The sequence below is a fragment of the Barbatula barbatula genome (genome assembly GCF_947034865.1).
Source record: "Barbatula barbatula genome assembly, chromosome: 20".
Classification (NCBI taxonomy): Eukaryota; Metazoa; Chordata; class Actinopteri; order Cypriniformes; family Nemacheilidae; genus Barbatula; species Barbatula barbatula.
The window spans coordinates 18,632,100-18,659,038 of NC_136783.1; the positions used below are offsets into that span (position 1 = coordinate 18,632,100).

Here is a 26,939-nt window from a genome sequence, read left to right on the forward strand (position 1 = left end):
AGTTTATTTTACGAGCATTTTACTGTTTGAGTACAGCTATTGTCAGACACACACTAAAACTAAAACGTCTTCCCGACGACCCGTCAAAATAAAAGTCCTGTTAACTTAAACACTCAGTCAAATTTTTTTTATCATATAATATTTTATAATTGTGCTACAACTGTTTGCCCTCTGTAGCACCAGAGTTAACGTACGGCCGCAGACACAAGGTAAACACTTATTAGCAATTCTACATGGAGTGATGTAAAATCTTAGTACACTGTGTAAGGATCACTGAAACACTGCTCTGACACAAAGTCATATACAGACTACAAATGGGATGGTATCAATATATACATAAATTATATCAATGTAAAAGCCTCTTGGCTTCCATGGGTATTATGTCGATTTGCAATTCTACATGTCACATTTATTATTTATCAGCTATTAACTATTACAAGCAAACAGGATTGTAATCACATGTGCTATAGCTTTACACCATTGTATTTCAACAGTATAACACTGGTATCAGGACAAGTTAAACTAAGAATGAACCCAAGGCGACTCAAGGCGCTTTCCAAAACAGATGAAAACAAGTGCAGTATCAGGTGGCCATGGCTTATTAATCAGAAAACAAAGAGGTACCTGTAAAACTGCAGCTGGCGTTTTGGGCTCCCGTACCTCGCACTGAGGGCAGCAGGAGAGAAAAACAGAGAGAAAGAGGAAGGCTTAATCTTAGAGGCAAAAGGGGAAAGATCAGAATGAGGACAATAAACACACACACAGAGATGTGTTTGGACTGTGTCAATGCTTGCGCATTGATGGAGGAACGTGAGCCCAGAGAAGTTTATCTGACACAGATGCAAGGAAGGAGCAAAAAAGGATGAAACAACAAACAGATCTGATGAAGAAAAGATAATTGGTCTATATGGGTAAAATGAGTAACTAAAATAATTAATTTCGGGTAAACTCCACAGAATAAAAACACGAAACTGTTTGACAATTGTCTAAAGCAATAACAAAGTATTATGCAAAAACTAAACGTTAGTAACGGTTTCCCACGTTAAAGCTTTCAAATTCAGATTCTTTAGGTAATACTACTCAATAATGAACTCAAATTAACTCAATATGTCAATAAACTAACATAGAAGTTGAAATAATCATTCTTTACATCACAATCAAAACAGATCTTTGACCCACATAAATACACTGCAGTTGAGATGATGTTTTGAGAAAAGACTGTCGTCGCCACCTGCTGTTCAAAACGGGAAACAGCGGAGGAAGCTAACCTCAAACTTACAATGTTTACCAACAGTCAAACTCATACAGAACTTGGATGGACTTGAACACAATTGACAGAGGATCTTATACACAACAATAAATTATACAAAAAGAAAAAAACGGCATAACAAAATTCTGTTGAATTTAGGACAACACTGTGAGCAATAACTTTTTCTAGTTTTGGCAGCAGGTGTTAAGTTAATTTTGCTGTAGCATCTCTCTTTAAGACCAGATAACAAGTCCAGAGGACAATTACACTGGTGTGTGAGTGTGAAAGTGTATTTGCCAAGTAACACATGTTCATGGATCAACATCCTACTGTAGTCATACAACAGCATTCTAGATTTTTGGGTCTGGTCTAGGGTTAAAGCTAACGCATTACCAGTTTTAGGTTTCATTTTGATTTAAGGACTTAAAGCATATATTTATGACATGAAAAAAGTAAAACGGGAAAAGATCCGGCCTGGCTAAATCACAGTCACCAGAAGCATTAACGTTACCTATGTTAAATCATCATGAATTAAACAACAGAGACTCTTAACACACGGTGATGCATTTCTTTGCTTTGATGAATTGCTTTAAAAAAACAGACTGACCTGTAGACCATGCCTGGTGAGCCCGTCTGTCTGAGAGAGAGACGGGCGGGCGAGTCTGTGGTCGATTCTGGATACATGGGGAATGGGAGAGTGGGGGGTGTGGCCAGGCTGCCAAGGGGTCTCTCTCTTTCCTGTCAACTGACGTGGCACACTCTCACCTTACAGGACCTCTGAAACACAAATAAATGGAGTTAAGGGTTTGAGCAATTACTCAAATATTATGGTGCAGTAATATACAAAAACATCAATGTAGTACTGCAGTGCTTCAAAATGCTGTAGGAATGCATAGACAACACCAGAGGGCGCTTCATCACAATAAAACACGGTTCCCACAAACAGCAAAGGCATTACGTTTAGCAAAAAAATTAAATAAAGATAAAGGTAGCTAAAGTGTGTCCTAAAGTGTGTTATTACCACCTCTGAATGTAGTGTGATGTCAAAACAAACTGTATGTATTGTAAGTATGTATAGTTCATGGATATCAAATATTTGACTGGATGCACCCTTAATGTTATCAAGTAATTTATGACCCAGTTAATATTCACACGCCCTGATTTCGCAACAAGATGTAAATACAGGGATTTTAAAGCTGGTGGAAAGTTCATGAATTGCAATTAGGTAAGAGATGTCACCCGCATCAGTGGACCACTTTTCATATTCATACACGGAAATGTTCATTTGCACATGCAAGTGAGATTCCCCCATCCCTTTCTAGGGTGCTTCTGCAATCTTGCTCCTACTGCATAATACAACAGCATGTACCCAAAATGCAGTGCAAAACATAGCAGCAATGGCCAAGAGAGACACAAGAAAGCTAATGGCTGTAAGGCAGAGACAGAAAGGGAAAGAGAGGGTTGTGCTGCATAAGGTCAGAAGAGAGAAAGTCCAGTGAAAGTATAAAGACAGAATGAAAGAGAGATGAGGTAAGGCCAAAGAAGTAGGGTGGCAATTTAAAGGGCCCTTTAAGAGCATTTAGTTTTACTCCATCTGTAACGTTTACACCCAAATAAACACAACTCACTATGTGGATTATTCACATTCTAATAAATAGTACTGCTGGTTACAAAATGGCAAATTTATTATAGTAAAATAAACGCTCAGAGGACGCCCTCAAGAAACACCGTGATAAAACCAGCTTCCTCCGCATAGGGCTAGGGAGGTGGGATGGTAAAATGCAGAGTTTCCAAACTGGAGGTGTTTACTGGTCCCCATGAGGACCCAAAAAAACCCTTTTGCATTTACATGAACACATACACACAGACCAGCATTCTTCACAGCCACCTCTCATTTCAGCGCTCATTACTCTAAGGTTAGTGTTGTTAAAGGACACGCTTAAAACACATCAACATCTGCTTCAGTACCTATCATCAAGGTGACTTTCCCTGCCATCAATCTCTACATACCAGCTGTCTGACACCAGAAATAAGGCCATTCCATTTCCCAAAGACTCATTTTACGCTGTCTGCCCTCCTCTTTCCATCATGTTAAGCAGGACACAGGGGATGGATGTCTCATTACAGAGGGGAACGGTATGTTGTGTAGTAAAGAGGAGGTTAGGTCACACATCATTGGAATAACTGTGAGAAGAAACCATCAGTTGAAGCACAAGGTGACTGAATATTCGACCACATTAGCGCAGGCTGCCAATGTGCAATTTATGAGGTTAAGATGGCTTATAAATAGACCTTAAATGCAATCCATAATAAATCAATATACGTTGCATAAGGATTTGGTTTATACATTGTGTAAATAACTAGGGTTGTGGCAAAATTATAATCACAATTAGTCTGCCCAATGCTGAGAACATGATTACTCATTGTCAATGAACAAAGTCAATAAATAGATAAACTAAGAATGAATAAATGACTTGTCAATTTAACACTGGATTCAATTAAAAATGGATAAAATGAAGTATGGATACATACATTCAAATAAGTAATAAAATATAAATGAGACTGGCACTTACATAGGTCAAATCAGCACTATATTTTTATGCGGGTAAGAATTTTGTTGTATTTTTTGGCTTTTTGGGAAATTGTGTGGAAAGCAGTATCTAAATAGTTTATTTAGTTTAAGGGTGGTTGAATGAAGCAATAGTACTATGCATTCATTAAAAGATGAAATAATTATTATAAATAGCTCTCCTGTAGCTCAGTGGTAAGAGCATTGCGTTAACAACGCAAGGTTGTAGGTTGGATCCCAGGGGATTGCAGATATGCAATGTAAGTCGCTCTGGATAAAAGCGTCTGACAAATGCCTAAATATAAATGTAAATAAATATTTTATAAATATTATCTATTCAGCTGAAATTTTTGTAGTGTTACTTACGGTGACATGAAAAAAACACCTTTTTTTTAATAATGTGAAACATTTTAGTTTCATTTGGAAGCTCATTATAGATATGGTGATAGTGAAAGATGAACACTGCAGTACTGCGGTAGAACAGCAGACTCGGGCTTTGAAAGTTGTAGCATGACCTGTGTTCTAATTTACAGCTTTAATAGCCAGAACCAATGCAAGGTGAACTCGACAGATCACACCAACTGTGAACTTTATACTAGGGGAAGTGAAAGTGACTCTTTCAAAATGCGTGTGTGGAGAAAAGGAAAGAGAAAAAAGAAAGATTTAGTAGTGTAAAAGAGGAAGAAGGTCCAGAGGAGTTTTTGAGAATAGCCGACTATTCAGTATTTGGCAATGGGTGAAATACATGGTGCTTATGGAAGGATATATTTAGAAAAATAAATGTTTGAGCGACGTTTAATTGATCGTTCAGATCTTATTCAGTCTGGTTAGTTGACGTTCTTACTGCACTTGACTTATTCTATTACTGGGCTTACATCAAAAGTAGGGATGCACCGATATGTACATTTTGGCCGATAACCGATGCTTCTTTAACATTGGAAGCCGATAACCGATATATTGGCCGATATACAATATTTATATATTAATAAAACATTTCCTAAGACTGAAACCAAAGGCAAAAAGTGTACAACTGCTTTTATATAAAAACATTGACTGCAGAAAACAAGGTAACCGTTTGTTCTCTTTCTTCCACTGAAAATCATGTACAAAGCCTACTTTACACTAGATTATTTAACCTTCAAACTTTTCTGGTACATATTTTATCCAACAAACAAATTATAGATGTTCTTCCTGAGCAACAAAGATGTTTTTTTTAATATCCACAAATCTAACAGGTCTCAAGACGGAAAGCTTTCAGACAGCAGTCTGATTCAAACAATATGCTTTTGTTCCTATAATTTACACATTCATAAATACTATATCTACATACTGTACGGACGTCAACCATGTTTTGCTAATAGCAGTAAGTGAATGATAACGACAGAAAGACAGAACTGTACAGTATTTTAACTGCGAGCAGCATGCAGCTGAAGAAGGGTGTGCAAGAAGAAAGGTGACAAACTGGACTCCTGCCTTGAAAGAGAAGTGATCCCAACTGTGTGGATGACAGCCACCAAAGGGAGTTGTTCCGTATTCACAGGAATGGGAATTGCTGGAAAACAGCACAACAGTTTGGCTGTTGTCACCACACAGGAAACAAACAAACAGCTTACTGGAATCATCTACCTGACATGTTCACTGCAGGGCCCTGGGAAAAATCCAACTATGTAATGCAGGTATAAAAAATATACTTGAATGGTGAAATGAATAGTTTAGTCAACACAGGATGTTGAATCAATGTCATTGGGATGTTTATCACCAACAGGCTGTTATGTTTGCCAAGCCTCCCTTTATGAGTGGCCTTGTTAATTTGCTATTTAAATATAAAAAAGCAATCACCTGACAACATAAAATCCAAGCAACCTAAATGACAAAATGGGACATAATTCTCGTAAGAATCACTGCCTTGAAAAGACGACCAAAGTCACTTTCCTTTCTAAAATGCTAATATTCTGTCTGTGCAAACCTCCCACACACGGCACACAGAAAAGAGAAACAAGATAATAAAGTCAAGCACTTGCGTCTGAGATCCACTTTGCTTAAAAACACAGGAGCACTTGCTTATATGAACAGCGCAGGTCAGCACTGCAGTACAGACAACTACATGGGGAGGACAACGCTCATCAAAAACATTTATGCAAGCATCTTGTTTATAAGAGAACCTTGAGACAATGTCATATAACACTCCAATCTCCTTTGAAATGTATAAATTTGATCTAGCGTTTTTCAGCCATGTAACAGATTCGGCACCCAATTGAACTTTCAACAGGAACATGAAAGGAGGCTTGAAATGACAGGCATGCATTCTAGAGGCTCTTACCTCAATAAACATTTCAGCACATTTGAGAGACTGAAATGATTCAAAAAAGAGGCTGTACCTGGAATAGCACAGTACCAAATCCAGTACAACCCATAGACCAAACTACTGTAACTTCTAGGCCTGGGTTTTGCGACCAAATTGGTGATTCGATTCGATTCTTATTTATTTGGTTTCGATTCGATTAAATGTCGATTCGTTATCAGTACTTCGATTTAAATGCTAGTTTTTCAGACATGGAATTTATATTTAAATATATATGCTGGTAACAGAAACCTGCGCAGCTTGTGCAGCACGGAGAGACACGTGTAACTTTAAAACTGTGCAGTTCATGCTGCACAGAGACACATCTAAAACTATCATTTTGATTTATAACTGCGCAGCTCACAAGTGACGTCACAGACAAACTAATCGATATTTCAATTCGTTTACAACTATTTTCATTATCGATAATTATAGATTAGTTGTTGCAGCCCTAATATCATTATATCTATATCTACAGTATAACATTTTTATTTAAAGCTGATAAATTTTATAACATTCAAAGAACACATATACAAATACAAGAAAGAGACATGGCATGACTACTACTTAGCAAACTAAAACTGAGCAAACTATGCTCACAGCCATATGATAATGCATGACCAGAAGATCATTCACCTACTGTATTTTAAAATAAAACATTTAAAACTACAAAAATGTCTCTCTGTGATGCCCTGCATTGCATATTTATATAAAATGCTAAAGATGCTGTTTATAGTGCCTATAGTGTATATTGATCCCTGAACATATTGAAGAAAACCTAAAATGGACTGTAATGTCCATAAACAAGAAGCATTGCTAATAGTCTGTATCATCTCCCACAGTGCCCTTTAATATCTTGAATGAAAGACTGATGTGACACTGAAGTCTATGATGATTCCTCCTTCCAGCAGACACGGTGACAGCTGGCCTCTAAACAGCTGTCCAGATACTGGTCCCTAAAGGCAATGCCATATAAAGCTCTCCTAATCCATAAATAGCCCCTTTCTTTGGTCTCACTCAATCTAATCTGACTCCGCTGGAGACAGAGGTGACCTCGCATTTGGCTCCGACTTCCATCTTGAGAATGATCCAAGCAAGTTAACATATTTGTGAATCAAATCAACCAATGAGTTGGTGAATAATAGGTATGTAACGATTCACAAAACTGATCTCACGATACGATTCATGCACAATTTATTTATACAAAAATGAATTGTGACAAATTAGAAATGAACGACTGCCCTTTTATTATTACATTTACGGATTTGGCAGACACTTTTATCCAAAGCGATTTACATTAAATTATCCTATAGATTAATACATAGGTATGTGCAATGTAAAGCTTTTCCAAGGCTGTACGTTAACTTTTTTTGCACATAGTACTGGTTTTAAGTTTTGTAGCACAAGTTTAAAACGTCTGTCATCTTTGAAGTTCAGGTCATCATGTAAATAGGCAGGAACTGACAAAGGATGTTAATGTTACAAACAGATAAATAAATTAGAGCCAAGATTAAAATTTTTCCCCAAATTCCTTTTACCATTCTATGTTTCTAACTTTTTTAATACAATAGTAAGATATTTGTCCACATAAAAATACTGTACTATACTATACAGTAAACTTCAGTAAAATTTCTAGGTACTATAGTGTTTTTGAACCTATTTTTGAAATATTAAAGTTTACAATAGTGTTTCCTACAGTTTATCAATTTAATCCAAGTAAATTATTTTTCATCTGGTGAAAATTAACCAGACTTCGGTATGTTGTTAATAAAAAACAAAGTACATTAAAATCTATTCATAAAACTGAAATTGTCAGTATGATTCTCTTTTATATCCCACTCCACCAGTGCTGTTTTCAGTAACTCCGCAATGTTTATGCCAGTATGGCTCGTCTCATGCATTGCGCGTGTCTGTGGTTGTGATGTAATCCTAACATACGATGCATTGCAAGTCAGGGTCACTCGCTCTACCGAGCTAAGGGATTTTTTTACCTCTTTGTAAATCCCGGGTACTTCTACGTCCGTTATGTGCCTGCGAATCGGAATCACATAACACAGCTAGTGTTCACCATATGCCCGAAGCCGGGGTTTTCAACCACACTGTCGCAAATCCTTACAAATAAAATACACCACCGACTCTGTTATTTTCTTTGCACGAGCTAAGATATACGGAAGCTTGTTGGTGATATTATATGAATGAATCTACTTTACGCCATTTGCTTTCTCGCACCCGCTTACTTTTGAGACATTGTCCGTATGACAGCGAATCACAGCGACATCAACAGGAACGAAAAAAATGGTTATGCGATGAAACGTCATTTTGAATCCATTCAAAACATGACTTATTTAAGGTATCGATACTATAGGTTGGACTATCGATACACTATCGTGAAAAAAATTATCGCAATAGTTAGCTGTATCGATAATTTTGCACAGCCCTATTCAACACGTAACGCTGTGAAATAGAGCTATTCCTTACACTTTTTCACACATCGAGGAAATCTAGGGCTCTAGATAAACAAGTTTTAATTGCAAAAACTAAAATAAAAGAGTTAACCTCACATACCAATAAGCACAACGACAAAAACATTTTACATTACAAGCACCTCTGACTAAAACTCCAAAGCTACACTGGGAAATGTATTCTTCGCACAGATCGTTTTTTTATTTTCATATATGTCGCACTGTACAGCCCTTCTTTAATGTCAAATAACAAAACTAAACTGCAATTTTAAAAGTAATTCCAAATCAAATAAAAATGAATACAGTTTCTTTAAAATAAATGAACAAAGACTTTGTCTGTGCTTTTCTCAGATTTTTTTTCATGTAAGAAATATTAGCATATCCACGTTTTCCAAGTTTAAAGTAAAAGCAGTGGCCACCGGCGTTCAAAACAGGTATTGCGATTCAAATAACATCTTAACAGGCTTGAATCATCACATATTATAATCGATTTTCAACTGGCTCCCGGTGAATCATTTAAAGCCCTGGTAAATAAATATGTATAAAACACAAACAAGTCCAAATTTAACTTCTTTCTAAATGTATTACCAATGCCACAACATAACACATGAAACTCTGTTCTGTATTCAAAATCCTATATGCAGGATATACCAGTATTTATTTGTCAATTTTGACACTGGGCATTTAGAACCTCATAATATCAATGCCAGAAAACGTATCACAGATCTGTACTATTATGTTTTACTTACGTTGGCCTAAATCTACAGTGTTTCTCATTCAGTACTGCATAACTGCGGCAGTGAGGCTGGGGAAGCCCTCTCTGGCTCTCGCTTTCATCTCACCAAAAACACAGACTCTCAGACTGTGCCAGCTTCACTCCACTGCATTTGGCACAGGTACCCACAGAGCCGGGTTGAACCCATTGGCCATTCAGAGAGCAAGGTATTGCTAACAGCATCACTGCTAAAGTGTGGTGCTGAGTTAAATCCAGGCCACACCATGTTTTAACACGAAGTTGACAGCCTTCTTTTGCTGGTTATCTCAGAGATGGTTGAATCAGCTCACATGATGTATCGTGTCAGGCTGATTGTCCACTCGGGCATGAAAGGTCACCGATCTTCAATGTTCTTCGCGGAGCTACATGAAGGGTGAACGGAGACGCAGATATGTGGGGATCACTGCCAAAAAGGGAAGGTGGGGATTATATTCCGCATAGGTATGCATTTGAAGACACTAAAAATAACTCTGTGCACTGTTGTGCACTCTGTATTGTAAAGAATAGCCCATAGATCAATATCTCTCTGTCTGGAGAGGACAGAGGCATGGAAAGTCAGGTCTGTGAAGGACAGGCGATGCGGCGGCGATAGGACACAATGACAAAGAGTTAGTTTTACAGCTCATCATTTGCCCTGAATGACTAAGTACAATATACTGTTTATGATCATATTTAGTGTTTTAATATAAAGTGGTTTAAAGCAATTGTTTACCAAAACATTTGAATTCACCCTTATGTCATTCTAAATCTGTATAATCTTTTTCTGTGAAAAAAAAACTAAAAATAAACACTGTATACTGGTCCTACGAAGCACAGACGGTGTATCAGTATGAATGTGTGTGTGTGAGAGAGAAACCCCATCACTCCTTATGTTCATCTGTGCATCACATACACCTCTACACACCTTCAGCTATGTCAAAACAACACTGGCTGTCTCAACAAGTAGGTCATCAAATCACCAGCAGGATTTACACCCATACAGTTAGTAATGCGCAGAGAAACATTCTTTCATACTAGAAATGAATGCACTTAAAAAAGAACACCATGGAGCGAAGCCAGATCAGCTCAGTGATGTTAAGCAACCCTCTGGTTTTGCAGTCACTGCAACTCAAGAGATGGGTGGTAGAGAAACACACATCTGGGACATTTTGTATTAAAGCCGGTAGGTACAATCACGCGGTCTTTCAAACGCAGTGCGGCTTAATCATGACAAGATGTCTTGTGTTGTTTCCGTGTTTTTAAAGTTTGTCCTGTTGGTAGCTGTTGTGTGAGCAATAGCCGATTGAATCTTCCCCCAGGATGCCGAAATACCACTCTGACAAACGCCGATGCTAACCGAGGGGGAAAATGCTGCGAGAATGGTCCAGAATTACTAATGAAACGTGTGCAAATGCAGCAAGGCACGCAGAGTGCTGTAGGCAGACTGAAAACCCGCCCCCAGAAAAAGGCTGCCTGCAGCAGCTGCCCTGCACGCTGAGGAAGAGGAGGGAGGACAGAAAACTGCAGTTGAAGAGAGATTAGAGGAAAGAGCTGAGTAGGCAAAGCCATTCAAACAGTGATGAAGGAGAAAGGAAGGGAGGCAGCTTTAGCCCCATCTGGATCACAATAAACTAATACACATGGACGACACCTTCAATGTCACAACACATTTGTTTTTTACTGCAATAGGCCCCCACTGAGTCCTGCGATATACTGCAAAGCTCACCAGCGAGGGTGGTCTCATGGCCTGAAACGAGTGCAAGAGGCCAGTTTTTATTTTTGACATGTCAACAGTATTTTACTGATCGATTTGCAAACATGCATTTGATTTGTGTCTTGTGCTTTAAATGTTGTCTTGCAAACTTTGACACTGATGTTTCACCATGATAAAGTTCTCTAACTTGAACACACCTAAAAGGTGTTATTCATTTCAGCATTATTCACAGCAGAGCGCACAAGGCGGCATGTCACATGTCTCTCGCGCAGATTGTGTTTACACAGCACACACGAACAGCCGCACAGAAGACGCTCTTAATTTGCGAAGATGGCGGAGAGAATTAAACGTTCAAAAGTGTGGTTACACTTCACCAAAGTTGATGCCGACAGTGACTGCTTGTTGCCACATGTTCAACAAAACCTTTGCTTGTAAGGGTGGAAACACAAGTCATCTGTCAAAGCACCTGCCAAAAGTGCATCATGTACAGACAGAAAGATGCAGTGTGTTTGACTGCTTCGCCCAATCTAGTTAATCTCTTGATGCCACATCTACGTCATGTATGTATGCTGAATGCTAACAGACGTTTAATGTATATTTGTTCAGAAAAACAATAATAGGACAAAGAGTCGATCACGATTAAGGAACTTAATAAGTATAAATATTGTTTCTTTTGTTGTAAATTGTTTATTTTATTTTTTCGAATTATTTATTTATTGTTAAATATGTTGATTCAAATAAACTGAACAATAAATTTGGCTGTTATTTTGGGTGAAACTCAAGGTAATGCTAATCCTTCAGTTTTCTTTCAAGCTTTGCACAGTTGAGTTCTCATCTTAAACATCCTCAAGAATCAAAAAAAAAAAAAAGAGTACGATTAGATTGTTATATTAACATGGCTAATCCTGACATTCAAGATCATGCTACCAACAGTTTTTAAAAACCTAAACAAAATAATACAATACATAAGGCCATGTTACATCCTTTACGCTCCACCCCAAACAAAGTGACACGTTGTGTGGCTCTTTCCGCCTGAAGGACCCAAGCAGCATCTATATATAACATCCATAAACAGATGAACAGAAACACACGGGCCATCTGTCTAATTACATACATGTCCACACATGTGACTCACAAGACGCCAAATCTGTGCTGCTTTCAACGCGTTGGCCCCGCGGGACAGTCTACAGACTGCACTTTAAAAACGGCCAATCTTCACACTTAACATCCTGCAATACAAGACAACTAAGAAATGCTTAAGCATAACAAACAAACCTCTGTAGTGTAAAAATGTAGAGGAAGCGGCACATGTGTTTTAAAAGGTCTTTACATTGAGCCATGTTTCTAATCAGTTGTATACAACATAAGTGCAGACTTTATGTGCTGAGGTAAACGAATGAAATGCTGTGCGTGGTATTTGTGTTTGCATCTTGCTGCAAAAGAGCCATCAGCAACTCTGACATCAGAAAACCCTCACTCACCTCTTACACACCACGAATGCCTGCACACCTCATGCACATACACACATCCGAACAAGAACACAAACAGAGGTTGATGCAATTGGTGAGTTCAGTCACGCAGCCAGGCTGCGATTGGTTAGAGACCAACTGCATAGCAGAGAGAGGCAGCTTTACTCAGCAATAGTCTCTCTCTACTTCTCCCTTCTGAATACCGTTTATCCTCCATCCTTGTGTGTGTTTCTCTCAGTCTCTTCTCTTTCTTTGGCATTCTCTGTGTCCCTCCATCCCGCCACAGTCTCATACTCTGAGGGATGGAATGTTACCTCTTCCTCTTTGACTGATACTGATACAGGATAACATTTAGTCGGCTGAGGCCCACTGGACAGCCTGTGGCAAGCAGTTCATTCAAAAGAATAATAAATGATGCCTATGACAAACACAAGCGACTGCTGGCATGACAAAAACTGTACTATCTGTACAACAAAAGCAGACTATCAACCCCGTACCTCAGTATGACAATATATACACTTTATAAAGCAATAGTTCACAAACTTAACCCTGAACTAACCCTTTCATGTGAAATGTACATCTAATGACTAAAAGGTGTTATTCATTTGCATGTCTCCTTGCTTATGATAAGGACGTATCATAAATATGAACTACACAATTTAAAACGTAATATTTTAAGTGCTTGGAAATTTGAGACCACTTGCATCTTCTTCCACACTAATGACCTTAAATTTCGTCCCTGTCCTTCTGAAACTTTGGATGTCCAAATTGACTGTTTTTCCGGAAATGGAAATAACGCTGCACTTTTTAAATACTGTGTTCCCGAAGTTAACATGCAGTTTTTTATACTTTTTATTGATTAGGCATTTGCAAAACCCAGTGACAAACAGAAAGGGTGACTAAACTAAAAACATTCACAAAATATGGAGATACGAGGTTTCAGGACAGCAGCGAGGTTTAACATAATAATTGTTTTGTATCAAATTACTAGGAAGGCAAAATATGCAAAACTATTACTTGCAAGAAGGGATGTAACGATTCACCGTGAGCCGGTTGAAAAACCATTATAATATGTGACGATTCTAATCGGTTGAGACTTTAAAAGAATCCCAGTATATGTTTTGAACAGCAGGGGCGGCTGTGAAATGAAAAGCACAGACAAAATCTTAGTTTGTTCACATCAAAGAGACTTTGTTTATGAATATTTCTTTATTATTTGATTTGGAATTTGTTTTAAAATTACAATTTAGTTTTGTGTTTTGACATCAAATATATTTTATTTTACAAAGAATTTTGCAGCATTAAAAATAAATAATAAAAGGGCAGTTGCGAATAAAAATCGCACGTCAGAATCGTGAATCGCATCGCGAGCTGAGTAAATCGTTATTATCCCACTTGCAAGACCTCCTCTAAATCCATCTTGGAACATTTCTCATTAAAATACGATTTCTTGCCAGCCCTTCAGCAAGGAAAAAAGTAAATAAAAATGCAGTAGGGGTAAAATCTTTGCGTGTCAGGTGGCAGCTGCCTCGCGACCCGTCAGTCTGCCACGTGACCCGTCACTCCTGCCTCGCTGCCTGTCACTGTTTTAATCACCTGCCTCGCTACCTGTCACTGTTTTATTCACCTGCCTCGCGACCAGTCACTGTTTTAATCACCTGCCTCGCGACCAGTCACTGTTTTAATCACCTGTTACGCTGCCTGTCACTGTTTTAATCACCTGTTACGCTGCCTGTCACTGTTTTATTAACATGTTACACTTACTGTCACTGTTTTATTAACATGTTACACTTACTGTCACTGTTTTATTCACCTGCCACGCTGCCTGTCACTGTTTTATTCACCTGCCACGCTGCCTGTCACTGTTTTAATCACCTGTTACGCTGCCTGTCACTGTTTTATTAACATGTTACACTTACTGTCACTGTTTTATTAACATGTTACACTTACTGTCACTGTTTTATTCACCTGCCACGCTGCCTGTCACTGTTTTATTCACCTGCCTCGCGACCAGTCACTGTTTTATTCACCTGCCTCGCGACCAGTCACTGTTTTAATCACCTGCCTCGCGACCAGTCACTGTTTTAATCACCTGCCTCGCGACCAGTCACTGTTTTAATCACCTGTTACGCTGCCTGTCACTGTTTTAATCACCTGCCTCGCGACCAGTCACTGTTTTAATCACCTGTTACGCTGCCTGTCACTGTTTTAATCACCTGTTACGCTGCCTGTCACTGTTTTATTAACATGTTACACTTACTGTCACTGTTTTATTAACATGTTACACTTACTGTCACTGTTTTATTAACATGTTACACTTACTGTCACTGTTTTATTCACATGTTACACTTACTGTCACTGTTTTATTCACATGTTACACTTACTGTCACTGTTTTATTCACCTGCCACGCTGCCTGTCACTGTTTTATTCACCTGCCACGCTGCCTGTCACTGTTTTATTCGCCTGCCTCGCTACCTGTCACTGTTTTAATCACCTGTTACGCTGCCTGTCACTGTTTTATTAACATGTTACACTTACTGTCACTGTTTTATTCACATGTTACACTTACTGTCACTGTTTTATTCACATGTTACACTTACTGTCACTGTTTTATTCACCTGCCACGCTGCCTGTCACTGTTTTATTCACATGTTACACTTACTGTCACTGTTTTATTCACCTGCCACGCTGCCTGTCACTGTTTTATTAACATGTTACACTTACTGTCACTGTTTTATTAACATGTTACACTTACTGTCACTGTTTTATTCACATGTTACACTTACTGTCACTGTTTTATTCACATGTTACACTTACTGTCACTGTTTTATTCACATGTTACACTTACTGTCACTGTTTTATTCACCTGCCACGCTGCCTGTCACTGTTTTATTAACATGTTACACTTACTGTCACTGTTTTATTAACATGTTACACTTACTGTCACTGTTTTATTCACATGTTACACTTACTGTCACTGTTTTATTCACATGTTACACTTACTGTCACTGTTTTATTCACCTGCCACGCTGCCTGTCACTGTTTTATTCACCTGCCTCGCGACCAGTCACTGTTTTATTCACATGTTACACTTACTGTCACTGTTTTATTCACCTGCCACGCTGCCTGTCACTGTTTTATTCACCTGCCACGCTGCCTGTCACTGTTTTATTCGCCTGCCTCGCTACCTGTCACTGTTTTAATCACCTGTTACGCTGCCTGTCACTGTTTTATTAACATGTTACACTTACTGTCACTGTTTTATTCACATGTTACACTTACTGTCACTGTTTTATTCACATGTTACACTTACTGTCACTGTTTTATTCACATGTTACACTTACTGTCACTGTTTTATTCACCTGCCACGCTGCCTGTCACTGTTTTATTCACCTGCCTCGCGACCAGTCACTGTTTTAATCACCTGTTACGCTGCCTGTCACTGTTTTATTAACATGTTACACTTACTGTCACTGTTTTATTAACATGTTACACTTACTGTCACTGTTTTATTAACATGTTACACTTACTGTCACTGTTTTATTCACATGTTACACTTACTGTCACTGTTTTATTCACATGTTACACTTACTGTCACTGTTTTATTCACCTGCCACGCTGCCTGTCACTGTTTTATTCACATGTTACACTTACTGTCACTGTTTTATTCACCTGCCACGCTGCCTGTCACTGTTTTATTCACATGTTACACTTACTGTCACTGTTTTAATCACCTGCCTCGCGACCAGTCACTGTTTTATTCACCTGCCTCGCGACCAGTCACTGTTTTAATCACCTGTTACGCTGCCTGTCACTGTTTTATTAACATGTTACACTTACTGTCACTGTTTTATTAACATGTTACACTTACTGTCACTGTTTTATTAACATGTTACACTTACTGTCACTGTTTTATTCACATGTTACACTTACTGTCACTGTTTTATTCACATGTTACACTTACTGTCACTGTTTTATTCACCTGCCACGCTGCCTGTCACTGTTTTATTCACCTGCCACGCTGCCTGTCACTGTTTTATTCACCTGCCTCGCAACCAGTCACTGTTTTATTCACCTGCCTCGCGACCAGTCACTGTTTTAATCACCTGCCTCGCGACCAGTCACTGTTTTAATCACCTGTTACGCTGCCTGTCACTGTTTTATTCACATGTTACACTTACTGTCACTGTTTTATTAACATGTTACACTTACTGTCACTGTTTTATTCACATGTTACACTTACTGTCACTGTTTTATTCACATGTTACACTTACTGTCACTGTTTTATTCACATGTTACACTTACTGTCACTGTTTTATTCACCTGCCACGCTGCCTGTCACTGTTTTATTCACCTGCCACGCTGCCTGTCACTGTTTTATTCACATGTTACACTTACTGTCACTGTTTTATTCACCTGCCACGCTGCCTGTCACTGTTTTATTCACCTGCCTCGCGACCAGTCACTGTTTTATTCACCTGCCTCGCGACCAGTCACTGTTTTATTCACCTGCCTCGCGACCAGTCACTGTTTTATTCACCTGCCTCGCGACCAGTCACTGTTTTAATCACCTGCCTCGCTACCTGTCACTGTTTTAATCACCTGCCTCGCGACCAGTCACTGTTTTATTCACCTGCCTCGCGACCAGTCACTGTTTTATTCACCTGCCTCGCGACCAGTCACTGTTTTAATCACCTGCCTCGCTACCTGTCACTGTTTTAATCACCTGCCTCGCTACCAGTCACTGTTTTAATCACCTGCCTCGCTACCTGTCACTGTTTTAATCACCTGCCTCGCTACCAGTCACTGTTTTAATCACCTGCCTCGCTACCTGTCACTGTTTTAATCACCTGCCTCGCGACCAGTCACTGTTTTAATCACCTGCCTCGCTACCTGTCACTGTTTTAATCACCTGCCTCGCTACCTGTCACTGTTTTATTAACATGTTACACTTACTGTCACTGTTTTATTAACATGTTACACTTACTGTCACTGTTTTATTCACATGTTACGCTGCCAGTCACTGTTTTAAACACCTGTCACGCTGCCTGTCACTGTTTTATTCAACTGCTTGCTGCCTGTAAAAGTTTGAGAGATTCTAAACTTCTATAATCTACAGGTTAATATTTTATTTACAGACAAAAGTTTGCAAAATCCTTACCCAATTGTAAATACTGTAAACAGTCATTGCTTAGATATGTTTGCAAAATGTTATGTATCCTGTAGCATCTTTCATATACTGTAGGCAACATGTCATTGTTAATAAGGGTGTTAAAGTTAGATCTATTACACCTTAATGTTTAACTGTCCTTGGTGAGTGAAAATCTCTGTCATCGATTATTGTGTTAACTTCACAGACCTCTCCAGTTCAATGTCATCATGAGGAGTGGTGTTTGTCTCTCAGTGGGGGGTTTGGGGGCTGATTGATGCTTTTGTTCTAAGAAGTTGTGTGAATTTTCTGGGGTGTGATACATTTAGATTCTGCTTGTTATCTGATCTGTTAAAACAGGCCTTTATTTTATACTCTGCTTAAATGCTTCCTCACATTACATTACTTATGTTGGATTGTTTTGTAGTATTTAATAGTACAAATTAATGCTCCAAATGCTATGGCTTTGTGAACTGTAAATTATTTCTTCTGTCAATAAAGAACTATGAAACTGAAGTTTGCTCTGAACATAAATTATATATTGCTTTGTACATCTGATCATCACCTTATTAAAAGATGTGTAGAGAAACAGTTTAAGATTCTATACATCAAAACTTTATGTATTTCATGTGTAACAAGTTAGAAAACTAAACGTAAAACGTTTCCTAAATATCAATGTATATTTTTTTAAAGAATAAATAATAGCCTAAGTTTATAAATAAATGTTTACACAAACTGTAAGTATAGTTTCACTAGTGATACATTCATGCTTTGTTGCACAAACAAACGCATCTTAATACCAGGTGTAAACGGCCCAAAGTGACACAAAAAAGCGTCCCCCACCCATAATGCACAGAAGTGAGGTACAGTCTACCCTCCCCCAAGTTGTCCTTTATGTCGCCTTTACATGCTGACTAGGCTACCTTCAAAGTTAGTTATTTGATTGGTGTACGTGCGTTAAACCTGGCGATTTGATTGGTCGAGCAAAGACGCTATGTGTCGGAGACAACGGTGAAGGATTCAAGGGGCTTCACGGACTAAGTACAGCATCATTTTCAACGTAAGTTAATAATCGTTATTTAACGAAAATAGTTTATTATATAATATTTTTTATCATTTGAAATATTGTTGGTTGTGTATGATGTGTTATGAACTTTATGAAGAGGATTTTGTCAATCAATTGACTACTCAACATATAGGCCTATATATATACTTTTTAATCGCAACTTCAAATTCTTTTTAATGGGTTTAGGTGTTGACCGTTATTTGAAGAACCGACAATGGAAGGTAAGCTAAATATTCGATTGTTCTCATTGTTTAGTTTTTATTTTAAAGTTTGTTGCATATGTTTATTTATTTATTTTTGTATTTCAATCGGTACTTCAAGTAAATTGTATTAAACACATTTTCCAAGGCGTTTTATTAATTGAGGATCAATTGTGGTTGACTCGGGGAAATCTGCTAGAAAACGCAGAAGAGATGATGCAGTGCGTAAAGAAAAGTTGTTGATTGTGACAGTGAAACCAAGTCAATGTTGTCAGTCAGTTTTGGGCCTGCGTCCAACCGAGTCAAAAAAACGACCACTCGGTGTCGCACAGATAGTTGGATTACTCGAGAATTACGTCGTTATGCATGTTTTCATGGTCTCTCAAAGCAACTTTATCTGTTAAAACCTCTGTAGGCCTATACTGTATATAAAAATTTCAACCAACACATATATTGTTGGCCCATATAGGCATATATTGTCCTTGTTAAGGTAAATATGCTTTTGTTTGTAGTAAATACATTTTCACGTTGCAATTATATATTATTTTTATAATGTTCACTTTACATAGACTTAAAAGTGGTGATAATTATAACAAATGTTTAAGTTATTGCTATTTTTATGATGTTGTTGTCATAATCACATGTGAGTTGCGTTATATTGATTGTTGCCATGACTTATGTGTTCAGGTGTAAGTGACAGTGTATTTAACACAAAGTTTTTGAACAGATGCCTAACCAATGGGCTGTTTTAATTAGATTATGAATAGAATTAAATAAAATAACAGTTAATGAAAAGTTTTTTTAAGTATGAAGTTATTTTTAATAATTCATTATTTAATCATTTGTTTAATTTATCACTATTAAGGATTTTTTCCTTAATTCAGTTGTCTAAGTAATTAATTACAGTTATGTTAAGTTCTTGCCTCCCACCAAAAAGAGTTAAATTAAATGTGTAATGCAACAAATGTTTTTGAACATCAAATAAGCACATTAAACCAATTTCTGAAAGACTATGTGACACAAAAGACAGTATTAATGATCAACGAAAATGTTACTTTGCATCTCTTCTATATTTAATTCACAGGAATAAAATTTGAGTTTCACAGCAAAGAGGAGTTTTTAAAAATAAGAGGCGATCAAGACTGTTGTTACTGCTGTACATCAGTTACAGCATCAGAATATCATTTGTCTATTCGGCATATTCGATTTGCTGTATACTTCGAGGATGGAGGCACCAGTAAGTAATCTCTGAAAATTAATTTAATTTCCAAAGATATATACAAAATATGCAATCTTTTTACAAAATCTAAAAACATGTTTTTGACATTGTAGGCAAGTTTACCATACCTTGCAATTGCCCAGAGCGGAAAAGTGGAAAAAGGAGCCATTGGCATTGTCCTAAGTGTGCCAAAATAGTTAATAGAGCTCCAGATTTTAAATCCCACTTACAAAATCATGGTAAGTTATTGAAGACCATTTAAATTATTTATTTTGGTGCTGACACATTTGTAAATAACCCGCACATTTCAAAATTTTGCTGCAACAGGACTGACAGTGACAGCAAAACCTTCTGGTGAGTACACTGACAAATGTAACTCAACCAATCAACAGATTGAAAATAGTTCCTTTTACCTAAAATGATAATAACCACAGTGGAATCTGTCATATTTTTCTCAGATGAGAAAGAACCCTGTGAACAGACTGATAATTTACATCAGGAGCAACAAGGAAAAAGAATGTGCCAGAAATGTGGCATTCATTTCAGCAGCATGTCAAACTTAAGAAGACATGAAAGAGAGCAGCACTCTGGACAGGAACCAATGATGTGCATTGACCCAAAGAATGGACTTTATGTTACAACCAAACATTCCCATGGTCTTAGACTTCCCATACACGTACAGAAGTGTTTACTAGCACAGCACTATGATTGCGAAATGGATGAGTGTAGGGATTTTATGGGCATAGCAGCCCAGAGTGGAAACCCTGGTAAGGAATGCCACCACCTTGAGAGGACCAGGAATGCACTTCCGTATATTTCACCACCAGCATTGCACAGTAATGCCATAAACGAGATGGTAGAAAAAGGACTTGTTTCTAATTCCAGACAAGAAGACTGTATGGCACTATTTAAACGTGCTCAGTCAGAGGAAGTAGACTGTGTGTTCCCTATATTCTGGGGAGAACAGATTTCTTCTGACAGATACATATTCTTCTCAGTGTTCACCGGACAGAAGGACAATTGGTGTAAGTTTGGAAGGACAGTATTAACCTATGATTCAAAGTTGGGTAAATGGCACTGCCAGTGCTTCGGATGCAAAAACAGGAACAGTTGTGTCCATAGATACATATCTATGTGGTGGTTGTTCCAAGAACATCCCGATGTAGTAAAAAATACAGCTGAAGAGGACATAGAGGATATAGAGGGCAATGACAGTGAAGCAGTGGAAATTCATCCTCACCAAGAATATACCCAAAGCAATGTCATCACTGCAACAAACTACTTGTGGGACTCAAAAAGAATTCCTGAGGAACTTCCTCTGGAATTAACTAAAACGGAGATGCCCATTCCAGTGACATTTGAGCCGGCAGAACTGTGTTGTCCTTACTGTCCTGGGCCTTGTCCACCTGAACTTACAACATTTGTCATAACAACAAAAGCAACAGTATATGGGATATTTTCACAGAATAAAGGTATCAGAACTTTTCAGTTTTTACAGAAGTCACTTTTTTAGTGATTAAAATACAATTATTTAGTTGATGTGTTTCCATCCAGGTGTTTCTGTAAATGGAAAGGAGTGTCCAGTTTGCAGAAATGTGGTTCGTTTTCAAGACTACAGTTCTGGCTTTCACAATTATAACAACAGAATCATTCTGACCATACCCTTGTGTTCATTTTTGACAACTGGTCTTTCAGTAAGTACATTCAAATGGATCATATGCTTTACAAAAGTACACTTTAAAAAACTGTTGTGTGTTTCTGTCAACACTGTGTGTAGTTAAGCACAACATAATTTGTGTTACTTGTTACTAGATTTATTTAACACACATTCAACATGAAACTAAACATATTTGCCCGGTTCCACAGACAAGGTTTAAGGCTAATCCCAGATGTAACTGAAAATAACTCACCTTAAAACATCTTAAAGTATGTCAGCGCCATTGTTTTAAATGTGTAAAATGCACACCAATAATGTTTTTTACGACATTTTTATAAAAGTATCCTAAATATCATAATTTAACTAAGGCTAGTCCGGATTTAAATTAAGCCCTGTCTGTGAAACCGAGCCATTGTGTTAAAAAAGCATAACACAAAAATGTGTTATTCATTAAATAATCCTTTTTAAAGTGTAAGAACATTACAAGAACTCATTCTTTCTTTATTTTACTTTCAGAACCACATTGCTCTGGGTCGAATGCTGCGCACAATTGCATCACATTCTGGATGTACAGTTCCTTACAACCCCCTCAGAAAGGCGTTTTATCACTTTTGCGCTCTGAGAAAGTACAGCTACAGTTTTTTCTGTTACCGCTGTGGACACCACCCATCAGTAGTGATCGCAGATGCCAACTGGAAAATTGCCTTTGATTTGCCAAGTTAGTGTTATCAAATATACTACAAAAGTTTTTTTTTTATAATTTATCACACCATTACCTGTTTTGTGTTAACTTATAATGTGTAAATTTTTCATATAAATATATTACTAGTCCATCTGTTGAGACGTCCTGAGAGACACAACATTACGCCTCAAGACACAGAGATCAATGTGGCAATGAGATGGGAGAACTTGGAAAAGGAAATAATTGCCACTGGCTTCTCTGATGGTAAGCATGTTATACTTCATAAAACAAGTGGTCTTTAAGAATTTGAGTAAATTTGCATGATGAGTAATCTTAATATCATAAATGATAATTGGTCTTAAAATATTAATATTCTTCAGATGCATCTAGCAACCCCTTCAGGAGCAACCTGACATACTCTGGGTTTGCTCCATGGATTGGTCAGCATACAAGAGTTACTGATTGCCTACCAAAAACTGAGGTGTTCAAAGGGTTATCCCACAGTGAAAAGGCTAGCACCACAAGCCATGTTGGGAAAAAAATAGATGAGGACCAGATTCTGCAAGTACTAGATTCAAAAAAGGTATTGTATGACATCCAGCATATTGATATACTGTAAGACATTAAATAATGAATGTGTATTTTTTTCCTAGCCTAAAAAGGATGAGTTGATCAAAGCTTGCAATTACCTTGGTGTGTCAGAACGCGGATCAAATGCTGACATAATAAACCGGCTTGAGGAGCTTCTGCTATATAAGGATCTGTATCCTAAAATGTTTGTGAAGCTTAAAAAGGCTGGAGGTAAGAGGACCTTTTATTTCATGGCATGCAAATTATTTGAAGCAGAGCGGGCCTTTTAGGGCTAAATATTACCTTTTTACCACTACCTAAAGAATCTTGTCCTGAGATGTGAAGTATAAGAGAGAAACAAGGGACAATTAACGGACAGGAATGTGACATACATTTTGTAGTATGACTTGTAGTGAAATGTAATTTACAAAAATATGATTTTAGCTTGGTTTTCAATGACGTTATGTGGGGTACACAGTATGCATGTATATGCTTAAAATAAAGCATATTCCCATGTAACGTATAACCTAAACGTATCATTAATAATTGGAGTATCATCAATTTTACAACAGCATATATATTTTAAATTGATCCTTTATAACTGTTAAAGAACCTTCAAAGAAAAATAACAAAAAAATATTATTTGTTAAATCTTAATCAATATTATTTGTGGTTTGCACTTATCTTGTTTCATAAAGTAATTTGTGATATTCTGTTAATATAGGTGGAGTGCTCCACATGGGGTGCACTCATGGCGTTGTGTATTATACGTCACCTTTATGGTGGCAAGAGTCGGCTCGGGATCACGGAGATGCTCTGTTGAGTTTTAAACACCCTCCCACAGTGTACATATCTGACATCGCAGGACGTGTTGCCAGACATGTGAACAACCGTACACAGCAAAAAATGTTCCATCCTCATGATGGAAGGATATGTGAACCAACAGAGGAAAACATCTCTTTGGCAACAGCTGGGGAGTTGAGTTTTAATCCTGACTGGGTCAAAAATATCAAGATGAAGAGAAGACTCGCCCATAATCAATCTGCAGAGGACAGACTTTCTAGATTACACCCTGAAACTGGAACATCAGAACGCTTCGCATTCTATGATAGGTTTCATCAGAAGAACCAGAAACGACCCGAGGAGAGACTGCGAAGTCTGAAACTGATTCCCGAACTGGCTTCCCTAGTGAACTCATCAGAAGCGGAACAAGTTAATAGAGAACTGTCCTCTAGTCGGTATTCACTGTGCCAAATGAAAGACACTCACTATATGTTTTCGCTACGCCTGTACTTTCATCTACACAATGAAAGAAAAAATGCATTATTTTTAAAGGAAATGCAGAAGCGTGCAGCAGAAAACATGCACTTAGGAATAGATGGCAAACTGTTTTATGGTCAAAAAGGTAAGAATGTGAATGGTTTAATTATTTTTTCAACAGTGGAGTAATTTGAAGTAAGCTGTTCAGCGACCAAAACATAAATATGTATAAATGGTTACAGAGACACACAAAAGACCGATGGAAACACAGGGCACACCACAAGGCCAAATGGATGCAAAAGTGAACAGTACATCAGAGACAGGGGTGAATTTTTCTGTGGCAATGTTCCCAGTTGATCCATCCAACAAGGTAATGTGTATCACACCACTTCTAACCATTACCAACGAGATCAAGTAGAAGTGTAATGCTAACATAGTTTTAATACAAATTATTTTCACAAATTTAGGAAAAAATCTCCAAACTTTACGCTGTACAGAGGAGAGAAGAGAACACGGTTGCCAGAATTTCTCCCTATGCCATTTTGTCTCTCCGGGATCTGAAAACTATTCTTCCCCCACATCTCCTGACTGAAAGCAGTAGTACAGCAATGCCCTGGCTAACCGACAATGTATGCATTATATGTTCTCAAGCTTTTATGTAATATTGTTATCTATAAAAATTATATCTTTAATTTTAAATGTATCACCTCACATAGAAGTTGCTGTACAGTATTTTTAACAGATTTTACATTATTTTCCTTTAAAGGTTGTGAATTGCCGCATTGAACAAATTGCACTACAGGCCAATGGTGTAAGTTATCTGTAATCTTTTGTGTATGGTATTTAAAGACAAAACTATTTATAAGTATTGTGGAGTTTTACATTTCTTGTATTTTCAGGTTTTGGCTTTGGACACCGACACATATATATTGTGGTACAGGGACTGTGGGGCAAAAGGAGAAGTGACAGTTGAACATTTGAAACGACTTCAGGTATTCTTAAAATGTAAAATTTTCTCAAATACATTAAGACTAATAGTCACAATAGCATTACTGAATGTTTGTGGTTTCCTTAGAATGCTTCAAATGCACAGAAAATCCTTTTACCTAGGGTGGTTGGATTAAAAGATAACCCAGAGTTGGGATGTCACTTCATTTTATGGGTAAGTAACACACAATGGGATAATATAACACTGTTTATATTCAATCTTTGTACTTTGTACAAAAAATTACTCATAATTATAGTTTCTATTAATCTTATTTATTATACAGGTTTTTGATATTGCTGAAAAGCAAATTAGAGTGTACGACAACACCAGCCGGTATAAGACAATTTCAGTAGAGGACATGGGCATTTTAAAGTATTGTTGAATTTTCTTACTTTCATTTTCAAAATTAGTTTGTCTAAATTGTGGTCAAACAATTAATAAAATTAATTTATTTAATACATGTTTTTTTGGCCTTAATGATGTGCTTTTTTAGAAATGCATTTAGAAACCTTGACAAATTGGATGGATGGACTGTGTCCAGTCCGAACCAATGGAGGAGAGATGATGGAAGGAACTGTGGGGTTTTTGTATGCACCGTAAGTTAACAAGGTTTTATATTTTTTGTTCGTAAATATAAAATGTTTTTTAAATATATATTTTATATTTACTCATAATTTAGCTTTACATTTATTAAATCATTATTATAGATGGCAGAGATGGAAGCAAAAAATATTAAAATGATTAATGAAAGGCTGCACAACGAACAGTTAGGCTACCTTCGGCTTTACCATGCCTCATGTATGGTGAGAAGACTGCAACCTCAGGTAATAAGAGGATAAAGAATTTAGTATTAAATGTGTTAGGTTTTATTTAAGATGCTTTTGTTTCGATGCCAAAAATGTACATTTCTTTTTAGAACTTTCCCCGCGAGGTTGATGGAACAGTAAAAAACAGTGTTGAATCAATGAGTGCAGGACAAAACAGTTGCATGGCCCAGGAAGAAGAAGTTTGCCTTTATCAAACAATTAATTCCAAGTAAGTGATGACAATGCTATTTTGATATGTTGCATAACTGTTATACAATAGTTACACTCATTTTTATTATTGTTAATACTGTCTTTAGAAAAATGCATCCACGTGTCAACACACTGAGCTGGATTCAGTGCGACCATTGCCAAAATTGGCTGCATGCAGACTGTGCTGGCATCACACTTGAAAATATCACAGAAGAAACACCATTCAGTTGTGGCTGTGAAACCAGTCATGTGTATACCTTTGAGAAGTATGTAAACCTTTTATAAACATAGAAGTTTCATGTAAAGTACTTGTTTTTAATGTTTTATTTTTACAGGACACTGGCACTCTTGAAGGAGGGCTTAATGATCCACCTTGTAATAGAAGATACCGAGATCTTGGTAAATATTTATAAATACATAGTACACAATTGGAATAGCAATATCTTAAGGCTGGAATACACTACACAACTTGTAAAATCTGAACAGATTTAAAAAAGACATCACACTTGCAGACTTTTAGAACTTTTGCACAGAAAACAATATGTAATAAAATATGCAGACTGGCGCAGACTT

General features: G+C 37.4%; 1 protein-coding gene across 1 annotated transcript in view; it reads right to left on the reverse strand.

Moving 5' to 3' along the window:
• Positions 1 to 23,918, reverse strand: part of kcnab2a (potassium voltage-gated channel subfamily A regulatory beta subunit 2a) — a gene marked incomplete at its 5' end in the record, with an annotated part of 70,433 nt that extends 46,515 nt beyond the window's left edge. The window contains 2 exons of the mRNA XM_079482656.1: positions 1,857 to 2,026; positions 23,878 to 23,918. Coding sequence (XP_079338782.1) covers positions 1,857 to 1,933 — 77 coding nt within the window. The remainder of the gene's footprint in view (positions 1 to 1,856; positions 2,027 to 23,877) is intronic.
• Positions 23,919 to 26,939: the final 3,021 nt, after the last annotated feature.